We start from the raw sequence: 19,869 nt of genomic DNA, 5'->3' as shown, positions 1-19,869 counted from the left end.
ACAAGAATGTTTCAGCGTTAGAAAATATGTTAAATGTTTCAACGTTAATTAAGAAAATTTTATATTCTCATATTTTATCAAATTGTTAGGATAAAAATCTCAGTAAATATGAAAGTAAAAGTGCTACCTTCATCATATAAAGATAGATAAAACTAACAGCAAACATAATGATTAACATAGAAGCACCAGCGATATATTCTATTTAAGTCAAGAAAGAGCAAGACAAGAATGCTTGCCAATAACGCTTTTAAATAATAGAAAAACCAGATAAAGAAATGAGATAAATATTTAAAAGGAGGCGACATTAGTTTATTTGTGGGTACTGTGATTGTCTACTTCAAAAACCCAAGAGAATTAATTCAAAAATTGTAGAACTAGTAAATGGATTTAGAAAGGTAATTGTTGACAAGATCAATGTACAAAAATAAATAATTTTGGGAGAGATAGCTAAGTAGGAAGCATCAGGAATTTGTCTCCTCACCTAGACTACAATTGTACCGGCAGAATTTGTCTAATATAACTATTTTGGAACTCTGGAGTCTATTGAAGGCTTACAATTTCTAGGGAAAGGCTTGGACAATAAATTGCAATCAATTTTGGTCAATTTCAGCTCTTAGCGGAGTAGCAACTACCCATCTTTCACCCCCAGCCCTGTAGCAGGCAGCTGTACATTTGTTCCTGGAGCACCTTGCACACAGCTTATGGAGCCAGTTTGGACAAAAAAGACGTTGTCCTCCAGACCTCAGGAGGATCTGTGCTCTGATCACAGAGGTGTGAAGAGGAGGGTGACCATTGTTTTTGCAACCCCTCCATTGTTGCAAACACCTCATCCTCTGTCTAAAGTGACTTCCTGGGAATTTCAAGGGCAAGTGCATTTTTTTCATTCCCTTAGTTTTTCTCCTTTCTCTTTTATGAGCCAGACATTAGAGACTAAGACGTTCAAAAGCAACTGTATATACAGGGAAGATTAGAAAGTAACTGTGTATGTCCAAAGAAAGGAACAGGCTCAGAAAAGACCTGAGAAGACCTTAAGTGTATACTTTATGCTGATCCTTGTTGCAGAGACAGCCTACAACAATTAAAAAACAGATAACAGAAAATGACAAACCCTGGGGAAGGAACAGAATATGATTTCCAGAGTTACCAAATTACTACATACGAACGTTCAGTTTTCACCAAAAAATTACAAGGCATGCAAATAAACAGGAATGTCATATTATGGTCCATTCAAAGGAAAAAAATAAGTCAACAGAAGCTTCCTGGGAAAGATCTCATGGCAGATCTACTAGACAAAGGCTTTAAAAAAATTGGGGTAAAGATACTCAACTAAAGGAAGATTTGGAGAAAGTCAAGAAAACAATGTACAAACAAAATGGAAATATCAATAAAGAGGTAGAGGAGCTGATCCAGTGGTGTAGTGGTTAAGTTCGCACACTCTGCTTCAGTGGCCCAGGATTTGCAGGTTTGGCTCCTGGGTGTGGATCTAGCACCACTCAGCAAGCCATGGTGTGGCAGCATCCCATATAAAATAGGGGAAGATTGGCACAGACGTTAGCTCAGCAGCAGTCTTCCTCAAGCAAAAAGGGGAAGATTGGCAACAGATGTTAGCTCAGGACCAGTCTTCCTCACACACACACAAAAAGAGTTAGAACACCTGAAAAGAAACCAACCAGAAATCCTGGAGTTGAAAAGTATAATAACTAAGATGAAAAATTCACTAGGGGAGTTCAAAGGCAGATTTTAGCAGGCAAAAGAAAGAATGAACTTGAAGATAGGACAATGGAATTATTGAATCTGAGGAATGAGAAGAAAAAAAGATTTAAGAAAAGTGAACAGTGCCTAAGGGAGCTGTGGAGCACCATTAAGTGGACTAATATATGCATTGTGGGAGTCCCAGAGGAGGAGGAGGAGAGAGAGAAAGGAGCAGAGATTATCTGAAAAAGTAATAGCTGAAAAATTCCCAAATTTGATGAAAGATATGAGTCTAAACATCCAAAAAGCTCAACAAACTCCAATCAGATAAACTCAAAGAGACCCACATCAAGGGGCCTGCCTGGTGGCACAATGGTTAAGTTTGCACATTCTGTTCTGGCAGCCTGGGGTTTGCCAATTCGGATCCCAGCTGTGAACACGACACCGCTTGGCAAGCTATGCTGTGGTAGGTGTCCCACATATAAAGTAGAGGAAGATGGGCACAGATGTTAGCTTAGGGCTAGTCTTCCTCAGCAAAAAGAGGAAGATTGGCAGCAGATGTTAGGTCAGGGCTAATCTTCCTCAAAAAAAAAAAGAGAGACCCACATCAAGACATGTTATAATCAGTATCACATTATAATCTGAAAGCTGAAGATAAAGAATCTTGAAAGCAGCAATAGAGAAGTAACCTGTCACATAAGATTATCACCAAATTTCTCCTCAGAAACTTTAGAGGCAGGAAAGCAGTGGCAGATACATTCAAAGTGCTTAGAGAAAAAAACCCCATTACCAAGAGTTCTGTATCTGGCAAAAGTGTCCTTTAAGAGTGAGGGAGAAATTAAGACATTCCTAGATAAACAAATCTGAGGGAGTTTCTTACCACTAGACCTGCCCTGCAAGAAATGCTCAAGAGAGTCCTGCAGGGTGAAATGAAAGAATAGTAGGTAGTAACTCAAGCTGTATGATAAAATAAAGATCTCAATAGAAGTAAATACACAGGCAATTAAAAGCTAATATTGTAACAAAGGTTTATAACTCCACTTTTTGTTTTCTGTGTGATTTAAGAGACTAATATATTTTTAAAATTTATTAGTGTAAAAGCTGGTATTGTTGTAACTTTGGTTTGTAATTCCATATTTTGTTTTCTGCATAATTTAGGAGACTAATACATTTAAAAGAATTATTAGTTTATATTTTGGGCCACAAAATTTCTAAAGATGTAATTTTATGACATCAGTAACCAACAAGGGTTGGGATAGAGCTGTGAAGTTTTTGTATGTTACTGATTAGCTGGTATAAATTCAAATTAGAGTGTTAAAACTTTAGTAACTTAAATGTAATTCCCATGGTAACCACAAATAGCTAAAGAATATACATAAAAGGAAACAAGAAAGGAATTTGAATGTTTCACTTACTACAAAAAATCAACCTAAATGAAGATAGTAATGCAGGAAATGAGAGACAAAAAAGTCTTTCAGGTATATAGAAAATAAATAGCAAAATGTCTGAAGTAAGTCTCTTTTATCAGTATTTGCTTTAAATGTAAATAGATTAAACTCTCTAATCAAAAGACAGAAATTGGCAGAATGGATAAAAACACATGATCCAACTATATGCTGTCTACAAGAGACTCGCTTTAGATCCAGCAACACAAATAGATTGAAAGTGAAAAGAAGGAAAAAGATATTCCATGCAAATACTAACTGAAAGAGAGCAGAGTTGGCTGTACTAATATCAGACAAAATAGATGTTGAGTCAAAAAAGTTTACAGGAGATAAAGAAGGGCATGAGATATTAATAAAAGGTTCAATACAGTAAGAAGATATAACAATTATAAATATTTACATACCTAATGACAGACCAGCAAAATATATGAAGCCAAAACTGATGGAATGCAAGGGTGAAATAGATCTACAGTAATAGTTGGAGACTTCCATACCCCACTTGTAATAATGGATAGAACAACCAGACAGAAGATAAAGAAATAAGAGACTTAACACAATAAATCAACTGGCTCTAACAGACATATAGAGAACACTCTACCCCACAACAACAGCATACACATTCTTCTCAAGTGCACTTGACTCATTTTCCAGGATAGACCGTATGTTAGACCACAAATTAAATCTCAGTAGATTTAAATAAATAGATATCATACAATAATCTTCTCTGACCACAACAGGATGAAGTTTGAAATCAGTAACAGAAGGAAGACTGTAAAATTCACAGATGTGTAGAAATTTAACACATTCTTAGGCAACCAATGTATCAAAGAAGAAATAATGGAAATTAGATACTACTTAGAGACAAATGAAAATGAAAACGCAGCAAGCCAAAACGTATGGAATGCAGCAAAGGCAATGTCAAGGGGAAAATTTGTAACTATAAGGACTTAATTTAAAAAAAAGAAAGATCTCAAATCAACAACCTAACTTTACAACTTAAGGAACTGGAAAAAGAACACACTAAACCCCAATCTAGCAGAAGGAAAGAAATAATAAACACTAGAGATAAGTGAAATGGAGAATAGAAAAGCAATAGAGAATATCAATGAAACCAAAATATAGTTCTTTGAAAATATCAACAAAATTGACAAACCTTTAGCTAGATGGAGTAAGAAAAAAAGAAAGAAGACTCAAATTACTAAAATCAGAAGTGAAAGTGGGGACATTACTACCAATTCTACAGAAATAAAAAAGATTTTAAGAGAGTGTTATTGAACAACTGTATGGCAGCAAATTGGATAACCTAGATAAAATGGACAAATTCTGAGAAACACAAAAGCTATGAAGAATAAATCATGAAGAATTAGAAGATTTGCAGAGACCTATAACTAGTAGAGAGATTGAATCAGTAATCAAAAAATCTCTTCCCAAAATAAAAATCCTAGACCTGATGGCTTCACTGGTAAATTCTACCAAACATTTAAAGAAAAACTAATATCAATCCTTCTCAAACTTTTTCAAAACATTGAAGAGGAAGGAACACTTCTTAACTCATTCTATGAGGCCAGTGTTACGCTGATACCAAAGCCAAAGACACTACAAGAAGAGGTAACTGTAGACCAGTATCCTTTATGAATATTGATGCAGAAATCAACAAAATACTAACAAACCCAATTAAGAAGCATATTAAAAAGATTATACACCATGACCAAGTGGGATTTATTCCTGGAATGCAAGGATAGTTCAGCATATCAAAATCAATGTAATTACCACATTAATAGAACAAAGAAAAAGACTCACATGATCATCTCAATTGATGCAGGAAAAGCATTTGACAAAATCAACTCCGTTTTACGATAAAAACACTCAAGAAACTAGGAATAGAAGGAAACTGCCTCAATGTAGTAAATACCGTCTATGTAAAACCCACAGCTAACATCATCCTCAATAGTGTAAGACTGAAAAATTTTTTTTTTAGGATCAGGAATAAGGCAAGGATGCCCACTTCTATTCAACATATCACTAGAAGTTCTAGCCAGAGTAATTCATTAAGAAAATGGAGTAAAAGGCATCCACATTGGAAAGGAAAAAGTAAAATTATCTCTGTTTGCACATGATATGGTCTTATATGGAGAAAACCCTAACATACCACCAAAGAAACTTGTTAGAACTAACAAATGAATTCAGCAAAGTAGCAAGATACAAAGTCAACACAAAAGTTAGTTGCATTTCTATATGCTAACAATGAACAATCCAAATAGGAAATTTAAAAAACAATTCCATGTACAATAGCATCAAAAAGAATAGGAATACTTAGGAAGTAACTTAAGCAAGGAGATGAAAGATTTGTACAATGGAAACTGCAAAACATTGCTGAAAGAGATTAAAGGAGACGTCAATAAATGGAAAGTCATCTCCTATTCATGGATTGGAAGACTTAATATTAAGATGTCAGTACTACCTAAAACAACCTACGAATTCGATTCGATCTCTATGAAAATCTCAATGACACTTTTTGTAAAAAGAGAAAAACTCACCTTAGAATTCGTATGGAATCTTTAATGACCCTAAGTAGCCAAAACAGTCTTGAAAAAGAAGAAGAAAACTGGAGGACTGACAGTTCCTAATTTCAGAACTTCCTATAAAGCAATAGTAATGAAAACTGTTTGATGCTGGCATAAAGACAGACATATAGAACAATGGAATAGAATAGAGAGCCTAAGAATAAACCCTTGCATACATGGTGAAATAATTTTTGACAAGAGTGCCAAGACCATTCCATAGGGAAAGGACAGTCTTTTTCAACAAATGGTGCTGGGAAAACTGGATATCCACATGCAAAAGAATGAATTTGGACCCTTATCTAACACAATATACAAAAGTTAACTCAAAATGGATCAAAGACTTGAATGTAGACCTAAAACTATAAAACTCTTAGAAGAAAACAGGGCAAAAGCTTTACAACATTGGATCTGGTAATGATTTCTTAGATATGACACCAAAAGCACAGGCAACAAAAGAAAAAACACAAATTGGACTTTATGAGAAAGATTTAGTACATTAAAAGACACTGTAACAGAGTAAAAAGTCAACCCACAGAATGGGAGAAAATATTTGTACATCATGTATCTGATAAGGGATTAATATCCAGAATATAAAGAGAACTCCTAAAATTCAACAACAGAAAAACAACCTGATTCAAAAATGGCCAAAGGACTGGAAAAGTCATTTCTCCAAAGAAAATATACAGATGATCAATAAGCACATGGAAAGATGCTCAGCATCCCTAATCATTAGGGAAATGCAAATCAGAACTACAATAACACACTACTTCACATCTATTAGGATGGCTACTATCAGAAAAACCAGAAAGTTACAAATGTTGGCAGGGATGTGGAGAAATTGGAACCCTTGTACACTGTTGGGGGGAATGTAAAGTAGTATATAGCTCCTGTGGAAAACAGTATCACAGTTCCTCAAAAAATTAAAAATAGAATTATCATATGATCTAGCAATTCCATTTCTGAGTACATATCCAAAATAACTGAAAGCAGGGTCTCCAAGAGATGTGTGTGCAGCTTTGTTCATAGCAGCATTATTCACAGTAGCTAAAATGTGAAAGCAACCCAAGTGTCCATCAGTGGATGAGTGGATGAGCAAAATTTAGTATATACATACAGTGGAATATTATTCAGCCTTAAAAAGGAAGGAAATTCTGACACATCCTACAACATGAATGAAACTTGAGGATATTATACTAAGTGAAATAAGCCAATCACAAAAAGAAATACTGTATGATTCCACGTATGTGAGATACTTAGAGTAGTCAAAATGGTAGAGACAGAAACTAAAAATTGTGGTTGCCAGGGACTGGGAAGTCGGGGGATGGGGACTTATTGTTTAATAAGTATGGAGTTTCAATTTACAAAATGGAAAGAGTTGTGGTGATGGTGATGATTGTACAACTTTATGAATGTATCTAGTACCACTGAACTGTACACTTAAAAATGGTTAAGATCATTAAATAAATAATTTCCTAAATGCGAGCTCACAAGTTACACTAATGACTGATTCACTCTTTTTCTGCCAGCCTGTGATCTGTCATTATCTTGCCATTATTTTTAAATCTCTTGCACTCTTGTAATTTTATCACGTTCACTTTGCAAAACCACCCTGGATTCATACAACTACTCAGTTTCTTCTTTGTATTCTGTGACTGCTGAGCACTGCTAAAGAAAATCATATAATCAGCGGGCTATAGTCACTAAAATTCACTCTCCATCAGCGAAGCCCTCCGTGATGTCCAGCATTTCTGCATGTTCTTAGGCCAGCCACTTATATTCACTGAACTTTCACCTGTTTCCTCAAATCTTCCATACTACTTGCTACCAAAAGTGCCAACTTTTGCTAACATTGGATAATAGGCATTTCAAAATGTCTTTGCCAATATGATGAGCAAAAAGTGCTATCTTATTCTTTTTTTATTTGGATTTTGGTGCTTCTAGTGAGAATGAACATTTTAAAATATGTTATTGGCTGTTTGTAAATTGCTTATTCATGTCCTTTGCCATTTTCCTACTAGGTTGTGTCTTATTATTATTTTTTAAATTTTTTATACCTTGAGAATATTAACTCTCATATATATTGCAAATATTTTCTCCAAGTCATCATTTGCCTTGTAAAATTGCGTATGGTGTTTTTTGACATGTCACTTTTAATTTTTGCGTAGTAAAACATAACATTTTTTTCTTGTTTCTCCCTTGGGAGCATGCTATGCTTGAAAATTTCCCCACAAACATTTAGAATTTAATACGTGCTAAAGTTAGCGTCTATCAGTGGGAAAATGTTAGATTATTTAATAAATTCATTGAAATGTATGCTGTTGGGTTGTTGTGTGGTTTCACTTTTATATCAAATTTTTAATCTACCTGAAGTTTATTTTTGTCCATGCTAGGAAGGAAGGATCTTATTTATTTTTCCCAAGTAATTATCCATTTATTTTATTTCATATTTGCTCAAAAACTCCCCACTGGGGCTGGCGCCGTGGCCAAGTGGTTAAGTTTTCGTGCTCCGCTGCGGCGGCCTAGGGTTTCACTGGTTTGGATCCTGGGCGCAGACATGGCACCACTCGTCAGGCCACGTTGAGGCGGCATCCCATGTGCCACAACTAAAAGGACCCAGAACTAAAAATACACAACTATGTGCTGGGGGGTTTTGGGGAGAAAAAAGCAGGAAAAATAAAAATAAGATTGGCAACAGTTGTTAGCTCAGGTGCCAATCTTTGAAAACAAACAAAAAACCCCCACTAAGTTCTTATATATTTTATTTCTCTTGTAAAGTTAAAATGAAAGTTTCAAGAAAGTAGGAAAGTATAATGAATAATAAAAGCAAGTTTTGAAGGTGGCATCTTCCAATTAAAACTTAGAATAAAATAGGATAAAAACAGGGAGAGAAAGAAATTGTAATTTGAATATATTAAGTGCCAATTAATACTGCAGCCTATGTGAGTTTACAGCAGTGAATGAGTTTTGACTACTATTATTGTTTAGTGTTGTCATTATTACCAATAATGTGCCTTGAAATGTTTTTCTCAGATATGAATTGGGCCACATTTAGGAATATTTTAACATTAAATTGAGATTGGAATATGATACTGTTTACAGGTTGTGTGTTGCTTAGATCTACAACCATTTCAGATTTCTTTCAAGAATTGTCTTCTTTTCAGCAAATTTTAATGTTCCATATTTTATATAATTACATCTTGTAATCCATTTGCTTCTTCTAAAAAGATTCTAGCCTTATGAAGAAAACAACACTTACTGCAGAAAAGTCTTCATTAGCAAAACCCCCAAGTGGAAATTTTTGTTAATAGAATTTTAAGTGGATAGTAAAATTGTTGGGAGAATAGCTTTTAAAGTAAAGGTATAGCCAGAGATGAGCTCTTTTCATATGATTCCTTCTGTGCTTTTAAAAAGACGTATTTGGGAGCTAGTTATTTATCTAATATGAAAAAAAAAAATTCAGGGACATCATTTTATTGAAAGATGTACTTTTTCCCTACCAAAGCAGTTTGAAGCACTTGAGTGTTCAAGTATGTGTTCTTCCTTCCTTATCAGTCTCTCCTGAAACCTTCACAGCTGTAGATCTTGCTAAGTCTAAAGGAAATATGTATCTGTACTGCAAAAGACACAATGCCATAGCAATTTAAGCTGGACAAACTCTGTCTGAAATTCTTTTCGCTATAGTAATAGTACAATTCTAATTCTAAAGGATATTGTATGTCATAAATGAAACCCATACCAGATTAAAAGTAGTCAGGATTAATTTGCTCAGCCCTCTGAGAAAAACCTAAATGGTCCTCTAAGTAAATTGTGCTTTAAATTCTAGGATATGGTTGCTGTTTAGAATCTCTTTTTACTGTTCAGAGTGTAGTACATGGAGCAGCAGCTTGGGCAGCACCTAGGAGTTGTAAGATATGCAAAAATCTCAGGCCCCACCCCAGACCAAGTGAATCGGAATATGCATTTTAACAAGATTCCCTGGTTGTTCCTATGCAGGTTAAGTCTGGGATGTGCTGTTCTAGATGAGTAATTGGAATTTTGCATTATTCCTTACAGATTGTTCTACTAGGGAAAACAAACAAAAACAATGTTTTCAGCTAAAATGCTTTTTAAATAAAAGTATGTGAAATAAAAAGTTATAATTAGAAGGTATTTCAAATGTTAGTTTGCACTCTTAAATTTATCTTCAATAATTTTGTTGACTTAATTTCAATTCCATAAATAAATAAATAAGGCAAGAGGAAACTTTTGGAGGTGATGGATATGTTTATGACATAGAATGTGACGGTGGTTTCGTGGGTGTGTACTTATCTCCAAACTCATCAATTATATACATTAAATATGTACAGCTTTTTGTATGTCAATCAAACTTCAATAAAGTGGTTTTTTAAAAAAACTTAAGTTCCATTTATTGTCAATTACTAGAACATATATGAATTTCGATAGAACAAAAGGAGTCTACATATAGAATGAAGACATTAATTTAAAAGTATGAGGGGTTGTTTTTTGGTTGATTGGTTTTCTTAAATTTTTTTGAAAGCAAATGGGTGAGTGGCTTAACAAGCTACAGAACAGAAAATTGGAGGACCTTAAGTGGAAGATATTTAAAAGGATATAACTAAACTTGGCAGTGGAATGGGGTTGTGAAAACAGCTTTTGGTTTTTTTATGGTGCAACCTTTTCATTTTTCTCTAATAAAGTCAGAGAATCTATCCGCAAAAGGGATAGAAAGTGTCATAGTAAATAGTCGCAGGAAGAATGAGAACTCTGTTTAGTGTTAGAGCTCTATACTTTTCAAAAAAGAGAGGTTCTAATATGTGGAATATGAGGTTTTCAGTAGACTAAATGCTTTTAAATGTGAAATTTTTCTTTACACTTCAACTTTATCAATTAGAAGATGTACATAAAAATTACGAATATATCTTTCATAAAGCTCTTGAGTATTATTAATGATCACTTTGTTTAGGAATTTTGGATATTTTTATAAAACGATTCTCAGTATTTACGTAATACAAATAAAAAGATCAAATGAACTTTCTTTTTAAGTGAAGATAAAACTTATAGTACACAAATCTTAAATGTACCGTTCATTGAATTTTTGTATTTGTATATATTCATTAATCACCACCCAGATCAAGATGTAAAATGTTTCCAGAATCTCAGAAAGCTGCTTCATGCCTCTTCCCAGTCAGTACCCGCCCCAGGTGGACCTCTGTCTGACTTCTGTTTCCTCTTTTTGTGTGCTATTTAAATTCACATAAATAGATTCATGCAGTTGAACTCTTGGGGCTGACTTCTTTCATTTGGCATTATATCTGTAAGATTCATCCATGTTGTATGTAGCAGTAGTTCACTTTTTAATCATTGTGTAATCATTGCGTTATATAAATGCACCACAATTTATTGATGGACATTTGGATTGTTTCTAGTTCTTAGGTATTAGAAATAAAGCTCCTGTGAATATTTTTGTACGTGTCTTTTGGTGGATGTCAGTTTTCATTTCTCTTGTGTGGGTGCACACAAATGGGATGTCTGGGTGATAGGGTTGATAGCTTTAGTGGGTACTGCCAAGGACTTCCGCAAAGTGATTTTACCAATTTCCTCCAACAGAAATGTGTGGAAATTTCAGTTCCTCCACATTCTCTCCAGTACTTGTGTTAGGCTTTTTTATTTTAGCTATTGCAGAAGTTGTGTGGTGGTATTTCATTTGTGATTTTCGCTTTTCTGAGGACTAATGATGTTGAACAGTTTTTCATTTTATTGGCTGCTGGATATACTCTTTTGAAGTCTGATGCCCAATTTCTATTAGATTACCTGTGTTTTTCTTACTGATTTGTAAGTGTTTTAAAAAAATGTGTTCTGGATACAAGTTCTTTATGGGATAATAAGCATTACAAATATTTTTTCCCAATTTTGACCTGTCTTTTCACTCTCTTAATGGTGTATTTTGATGATTAGTTTTTAATTTTAATTCAGTTCTGTATACTAATCTTTTATTTCATGGTTATTCATTTAGTCTTTTTCTATCACAAGGTCTTGAAGTTGTTCTTCCATGTTTCTTCTGAGAAGTTTTATTGTTTTGGCTTCCACATTTAGGTCTTTGATCTATCTCAAATTAATTTTTGAGTATGGTGTGAAGTGGAGGTTAAGGTTAGTTTTTTTTCCATATGGATAACTGGTTGATCCAGCACCATGTGTTATAAAGACAATCTTTTCCCACTGAATTACAGTGGAAACTTTGTTACAAATCACCTGTGTATGGATTTGTTTTGTAACTGTTTTATTCTGTCCCCATTGGTTTATTTGTCTGTCCTTGCTCTGGTACCACACTGTTTTAATCATTCTAGAACTTTATGTGGTGCCTTGATATCTAGTATATCAAGTCTTTTTGGCCTTGTATATCTTTTGTTAGATTTATTCTTAGGTATTTGAGGGTTTCTTGATGCTATTTTTTAAAAAATGTTTTGCTTTTTAAATGTTTTTGTTTTGCTTTTTAAATGTTGTTTTCCACATATGTGATGGTAGTATGTAGCATATAGTTGATTTTAAATGCTGACTGTGTCTCCACACACCTTTAAGGCATTTGGTTTTTAAGTGCTAGGGTAAGCCATTGAATATTAAAGAGCTTAATGAGAAGGTCTGACCTCTTTGTTTATTTTTAAAACATTTTAAAAAGAACATTATGGCTGCTATGTGCTCAGTAAAAGGTCGAGTTGGGGGAACAAATTTCAAAGCAAGGAGGCCACTTTAGGAGACTCTTGGAATGGACCAGGCAAAAGATGATAGCCATAGCATTGGGATGGTGAGGAACAGTTGTGTTTGGAATGTATTTTAGTAGTATGGAGCTCATTGATCAATTAGATGAGGGAAGTGTGAAGAAGAAAAATCAGTGACTACTCCTGAGTTGTTGGTCTGATTAATTAGATAGCATTAATGTATTTAAAGTTTACGTTAATGTAAAGTTAAGCAAATATTCCCATTCATTTAATATTCATAAAGCAAAAAGTGATAAATTAGTTGTTGTTCCTACTCCCTTTTACATATAATAGATACTTAACATTCTTTAGAAGTTTTTTTGTTTTGTTTTTTTAATGAGGTAGTGAAGACATCAGCTTTTGGTAGTAAAAATTTTGGTAAAACAAAAATGTTAACCTTACAATGTAATACTAATTTCTATGCTTTTAAAATCTTAATTTACAATTTAATATGTCTAAGTTTACTTGTGCTTAAGCTTATATTGGAGCCCATGGGTGGGCTTCTATTAATCCTAAATGGGTTGTATAATTTTCCATGTGTTTATCTTTTCCTTGGAAAACAAACAATACCTTCTATGAAATTCTTAAAGGATGTTTGCTTTCTCCCCCTTCCTCACACCCTCATTACATATAAGAATCACTGGTTTGGAAAACTTAAGGCAGGTGAGTCACAAGGTATAAAATTAGCTAGCAAAATTTCAACATAACAGAAGATTTAGGCAGGAAGGATGCTTTATGTAAACTTGAAGAAGCCATCATCTTTGTTGTAAGATACTGGAGCCATTAGCACAGGTAGATCTCAATGTGGTGATGATCTTAAGAGCTTTTAACAACACTTTATCATAGATTCTGTACGATCTATATAATATCCTCTTTGAAGAAAATTAACTTTTTTTGCTATTCTTATATGTCTTAAGTGATTTTTGTTCCCCTCTCCCTCCATTACTGCCTTCTTTTATGTTAAGTAAATATTTTCTAGTGCACTACTTTTAATTCTTTTGTTTATTTAAATATGTGTGTGAATGTGTATATATAAAATATATATTATGTATACATTTAGTTATTTTCTTGGTTATCATCTCTGTTTATAGCAATCTAGTTTGGAAAAATACCAAATTCTTTTCATTAATATACAAAAGCTTTGCTCCTGTATAGCCCTGTTCTCCACTTCTTTTACACTATTATTGTTACAAATTATATCTTTCTACATTGTGTGCTCATCAGCATAGGTTTGTAATTTTTGCTTCATGCAGTTATCTTTTAAATCGGGGGAAAAAAGGAGTTATACACAGAAAGTACATCAATACTGTCTTTTATATTTACCTGTGTTGGAACTTTTACTGATGTTCTTTATTTCTTCATGTGAATTTGAGTTACTGTCTAGTGTTCCTTGATTTTATCCTGAAGAATTTCCTTTAATATTTCTTATAGAACAGGAGAAGTTTTGTTTTTGTTTATTGGGAATGTCTTAATTTCTCCTTTATTCTTGAAGAATAATTTCACTGAATATAGAATTCTTGGTTGACAGTCTATTTCTTTCAGCCCTTGAATGTGTCATCCAGTGCCTTCAGGCTTCCATGTTTTCTGATGAGAAATCAGCTGTTAATCTTATTGAGAATGTTTTGTTCATAATGTTACTTTTCTCATTACTTTCAGATTCTTTCTTTGTCTTTTGACACTTTGATTATGATGTGTCTCAGTATGGATGTATTAAAGATTATTCTACTTGGAATTCATGAATTTCTTGCATGCTTACATTAATTTTTTTAATCAAATTTGTGAAGTCTTCTGTTATTTCTTCAAATATTCTTTCTGCACCCCTGCCTTCTGAGATCTCCATTGTACTTATGTTATTGATGGTGTCCCACAGGTCTCTGAGGCTCTGTTAATTTTCTTTTATTTTTCCTTCTGTTCCTCAGACTGCATAATCTTAATTGACCTGTCTTCAAGTTCACTGATTCTTTATTCTGCCTGCTCAAATCTGCTTTTGATTCCCTGTGGTGAATTTTTCGTTTCAATTACTGTGCTTTTCAACTCCAAAATTTTTATTTGGTTATTTTTTATTATTTGTGTCTCTTTATTGATATTCTCTATTTGGTGAGATATTGTTCTCATACTTTCCTTTAGTTTAATAACATAATTTCCTTTAGTTCCTTGCACATATTTAAAATAGCTGATTTAAAGTCTTGGGCTAGTAATTCCAACATCTGGGCTTCCTCAGGGAAAGTCTATTGACTTTTTTTTCTATGCATGGACCTTATTTTTTTGTTTGTTTGCATGTCTCATAATTTTATTGTTTTGATTGCTTTTATGAAGGAGGATGGGTTTTCAGAGGTCCATACTTTTCCATTTCTGCTGATGTCACTTAAGTATTAACTTTTATACATAAAATATTCTTAATATAAATCCTGGGGTGTTTTAAAATTTTTACGTCTTTCTGTCTTCCTGACGCAAGACTGTAGTCTCTTACATGGATTCTAAGTACCAAATTTTGTTTCATTTACAAAATCTGACTGTATTAATATAATAAATACTCTGAAAAATATTATTGAAAAAATTCATAGGCGCATGTTCTTGGATATTGTGATGCCAGCAAGTAGGGATAATAAACTCAGCATACTTCCAGTTAGTAAGTGCCAGGTACTCTACTCAGCAGTTTAGATGCAACGATTTCATTTAATCCTTGCAGAATTCTTCTGAAGCTCTGAGCAGTTAAATAACTTTTCCAGGGTCACACAACTAGTATGTGGTAGATCCAAAATGTAAAATTACTCTCTTTAACTCCAGAGCCCAAGATTGTGTGACGGTGTTATATGGTTTTGGGGAAGTGTGTGACCCATAGACCAGTTTTCTGAAAATCTCCTGTGGTGCTTGTTGACACAGAGATTCCCAGACCCCAAACCTATATATACTGAACCAAAATATTTGAGATTTGGGCCTGAAGGTGGGTGATGATTCTCAATTATATTATAGTTGGGAAAGCGCTGATCTCTGGATTGCTTTTTTCTTATGACTTGGGTTAAAAAACAAAACAGCCCATTTCAAATCCATATGAAAATATAATTCTACAAAGACCACTAAGTTTGCTTAAAATATTTTGAATTTTAGAAGTACAAATTCTCTACTTCTAATTATGATGTATTAATTCTGAGATAATCTAACAAAAAACTTTTGTGTCATTTTCTGAGCTGGTTAGTATAATATAAAATAAGCTATTGAAAAATTGTAGATTTTGTAATGTGTCAGCCAATGCTTTACATCTTTTATATGCATTATTTTATTGTGAACTGGCATTTATTTATACATTCAGGTTTAGTGGAGAAATATAAGCAGTGGATAACCATCCCCTATTTTAGGTTGAACTCCCACCACCTGATCTTGGACCAAGTTCTGCCTTAAATCAGACACTCATGTTGTTGCGTGAAGTTTTGGCATCTCATGATTCTTCAGTCGTACCACTGGATGCCCGTCAAGCTGATTTTGTGCAGGTGCATTGTAAATTCGTTTTTAATGATTGCTTATTGCTCCTCTATTGTACATTCTGTTGAGATTCTGGCATTTTATAACCCATATATTTCGATAATCCCTCTCATTGATTTTTCCTTCGAATATTAAACAAATTCTCTTTGATTTAAAAAGTATTCAATGATGCTCATTTTTAAAACTATTATGATTATTGTACCATTTAATCTTTTTCTTCTGTGCTTCTGTAAGTTGGCCCCCTTCCAGTTAGTTTGGCATTCATTCTGAAGTGCCATTAACCCAGGCCTGTATCACTGTTTGGGAAATAAAGAATAAGTTTTATTTTATTTTTTGTTTATAGGTTTTATCATGTGTCTTGGATCCTCTCCTCCAGATGTGTACTGTATCAGCCAGCAATTTAGGCACAGCTGACATGGCCACTTTCATGGTCAATTCACTATATATGATGAAGACAACATTAGCTCTGTTTGAATTCACTGACAGACGTCTGGAAATGCTACAGTTTCAGGTTAATTTTGCTATAAAATGATTGCTCACTGTGATGGAATCTTTTTTTCTATGTATGATCTCAGTTACTGGCTTTAACCTAATTTCAATGACTTAATTCCTATAAATCCCTTGTTGTAATCTGATGGAAGGCCACACACACACACACACTCACACTCACGCTCATACTCTTAGTATTTCAGTTTTGTTTTGGAGAAGGCAGAATATGTGATGGGTAAGATATTTTATTTAAACCATAGTATGTGATGGTAGAATGAAGCTTTTCTAATGTATGCAGATTTCAGTTTCTCAACTGTGAATAATATGCTATATTTTTCAAGCTGTGTAGCTAGTGCGAAGGTGTTATAGAGGACAGATATATTTTTATCTATGTGTAAACCAGTGTTAGGCAAAACATTACAATTTGTTATACCAATCACTCTAGTCCTGTAAACCAAATGGTATCTCTTAAGAGTCTGTAAATGGCTAAAACAAAGCCATTTATAATATTTATCAGATACTTGGCTTCTGATTTTGAAATAGCAATTTTTGGGGAGATAGAATGTTTCAAAAAAACTCTGAATGTTCTGTATTATCACAAGTGTATAAACAGTTTTTCAATGACTATAGTAAAAATTCATTTGTAAGGTTTTGGGGTTTTCTGAAGAATGAGTTTTGACACATCTAAAGTTTTGATATTTTATAATTTCTAATTCCTTTTTTTAAAAGAAATATAAGGAAGTATGACTGATTTTCCTTATTTGCATAAATTTTTGTTTTATGTGGAATAATAGAATTCTTTTTTAAAACAAATTCATTGATCTTTACTGTATTCATCAATAATTCAACCCCAAACTCTCTGCCATTTGCCTAAATCTTTTCTCAAGATGTTCAGATACATCGGGTGTTCATCAATCTATTTTATCACCAATTATCTGCATTTCTTACATATTCCATAGTCACCTTTTGCCTTTTAGGAGGACAAGCCCCACTGTGTAAGCGCTTATTGATCCTGTACTTGCATCACGCTTGCTGATGGGCTCTTGGCCAATGTTAGTTCCATGGACCAGCCCATAGTCACTGTGAGAGGATCAGATGAGGATGTGGTTGCTGGAAGGCATAGTTTATTTGTGCCTTGCACAGTAACGCTTCACCTTGTTAAGTTGAAGATACTTAATTGTCAGACCTTTTCTATCAATCATCTATTGATTTTCTTCTGCTCCTACTTTGCTTCTTCTAGTGTTTCAAGTAAGAAATCCAGGCCAGTCTGATTTTCTCTTGTTTGTGGTAATGTATTCTATCCATCTGGAAGCTTATAAGGATTTTCCTTTGAGTTCAAATATTTCCTCAGGATATTTTTTCGTATTTCTCTCTTTCCGTCATTTCCATCTTGGACATTGCAGAGCCATTTCAATCTGAAGGTGCAACCCTTTCTTTCGCTCAGTAAAGTTTTCTCTTGTTTTTAATTAATTATTACTCCTTCATCTGTTACTTTTTATATTCGGAGGCTTCTGTCTTTAGTTGGTTTTATCTCCTGATTCTGTTTTCTAATTTCTTTTTAAATCTCTTCACTTTATTTCTTTGATGTTTTCTCTGTATTATGTTTCTTCTGTTATTCTCTCAGATACTAATTTGGTTCTTAGCAGTAACTCTTTCATTAAATGTTTACATTTGCACATCTTGTTCTTTTATTTCTAGTAAGTCTAGTAAGTAAGGGCTCTATTGTACTTTCTTGAGCATTCACTTAAAAAAACAATTAAAGTACTCTGCGTCTTTTGTTCCCTCAGGGAAAGATACTTGTTCAGATTATTCAGGTGGGTTTCCTCTTAGAAGCTCCTCACCTCTTTTATACCAGTTATAAGTTGTTTAGATGGAGGGGCTCAGCTGTTGGAGTTCCGTGGACAGTGGCAGGCATTCAGATGGTAACAGCACAGTTAGTAGTGTACTGTGCCGTTGGCAAACAGACTGGTAAAACTGCGGGAACTTGTGGTGAGGAATAGAAGGAAGAACTCTGGACTCTCAGGCCTGTACTGGTAAAGTAAGGGAGCAGCAGACTTCTTCCCACTAGGGAGTTCTTCAACCCATCAGGGTAGTCCCCTTCTGTGTCTTCTGCCCCCATTAGCATTAGGTGGCTTCCCAAAAGATGGCACAAGGCATCTGAGCACATATAATTCACATCTCCTAGCCAGGTCTTCTTAGGCAGTTTCTGAACTGAAGTCTTTGACCAGTCTTCTGCTGGGTCCTCACCTCTCCCCTAGTAGTCAAAGACCTGCGTTCTCCTCAGAAAAGCTTATTGCCTCAGCCCCAAAGGGATTTCCTCCCGGCTTCTCCAGATGGCATATTTGATTGAGTCAGTCCAGCAAGTGGGGAGGGTGAGGGAGCATGGAGGTCAGGAACATCAGGCCTTCTCCTTCCCAGAATTGTTCCTAAATATTTTATTTTACACTGTTCTTGTTTATTAGTGTTTTTTGTTTGTGTTTTGCTTATTACCAGCTTCAAAGAGCTGGGAAGCAACGCAAATGTTTTGACTGGTGGCTAGTCCTGGAATCCTCCTTGGTTATCATTTTTTAAGGTAAGACTTTCTCTTTCTTTTGTAGGAGGACTTCCTCTTTGGGGGAAGGAAAAGCCTTTGTTATAGAAGCAGCCCCTGTGCCTCAGAGCCACTGCAGGGAACAAGTCCGTGATGAAGACCTAAGACTCCAGGATAGTCCACTTCTGCTGTCATCAGTCTTCTTTTAAAACATTTTCTTTCTTTTGTGTTTTATTTTAGATTGAAGCACATTTGGACACACTTATAAATGAACAAGCTTCTTATGTTTTAACTAGAACAGGCTTGAGTTATATCTATAACACTGTACAGCAACATAAACCTGAACAGGTAAGCACATGGATGTTCCTAATTAGAGAAATGCACATGTTTAGAGTTTGTCAATGAAAATAATCTATAAATGAAAATTTTGGGTGAGTTTATTCTGAGTTAAAATGTGAGGACCATGGCCCGGGGCCTTTCTTCCCAAAGGAAGAAAGGGCACCAAAGAAGTGGGGTGTACAGAGTGGTTATATACCCCCAAAGAGGAGGTTTCACATATGATTGAAATGTCGCTTTAACAATAGTCGTGAGACTGCTCTGTCGGCACAGTGATTGATGGACACAGCAGGTAGTAGGTCTCCTGTCTTAGTGGACATAGCAGGGTGGTAGGTCTGTTGTCTCGAGCTGGATGGTCACAAGTGAGCACAGCAATCAGTTCCTAGCCTAAAGAAAGTTTCTTATCCTTAAGGAAATGCCAATGTGGGGGGAAGTTGCACCTTTATCTTAAGAGCATTTGTTCTTAGCATAGGCAATGTTTAAAGCAGATATACAATGCATGCTCAACAGCCACGTCAGGCCCTTTTGGGGGAAAAAAACAAAGTCATGCTGAATTAGGTTTACACCAAATGGCTTCCTCA

The 19,869-nt window shown here is 34.5% G+C and overlaps 1 protein-coding gene across 1 annotated transcript in view; it reads left to right on the top strand.

The window, feature by feature from the left end:
* COG6 (component of oligomeric golgi complex 6) overlaps positions 1-19,869 on the top strand; it is an 81,511-nt gene that overhangs the window by 43,042 nt on the left and 18,600 nt on the right. The window contains exons 14-16 of the mRNA XM_014868412.3: positions 15,810-15,941; positions 16,277-16,444; positions 19,193-19,300. Of these exons, the coding sequence (XP_014723898.1) occupies positions 15,810-15,941; positions 16,277-16,444; positions 19,193-19,300 (408 nt within the window). The remainder of the gene's footprint in view (positions 1-15,809; positions 15,942-16,276; positions 16,445-19,192; positions 19,301-19,869) is intronic.

This window comes from Equus asinus, chromosome 11, assembly GCF_041296235.1.
Source record: "Equus asinus isolate D_3611 breed Donkey chromosome 11, EquAss-T2T_v2, whole genome shotgun sequence".
In the NCBI taxonomy this organism is placed as follows: domain Eukaryota; kingdom Metazoa; phylum Chordata; class Mammalia; order Perissodactyla; family Equidae; genus Equus; species Equus asinus.
The sequence above is the reverse complement of the archived record's forward strand: the minus strand, read 5'-3'. Positions and strand labels throughout refer to the sequence as shown.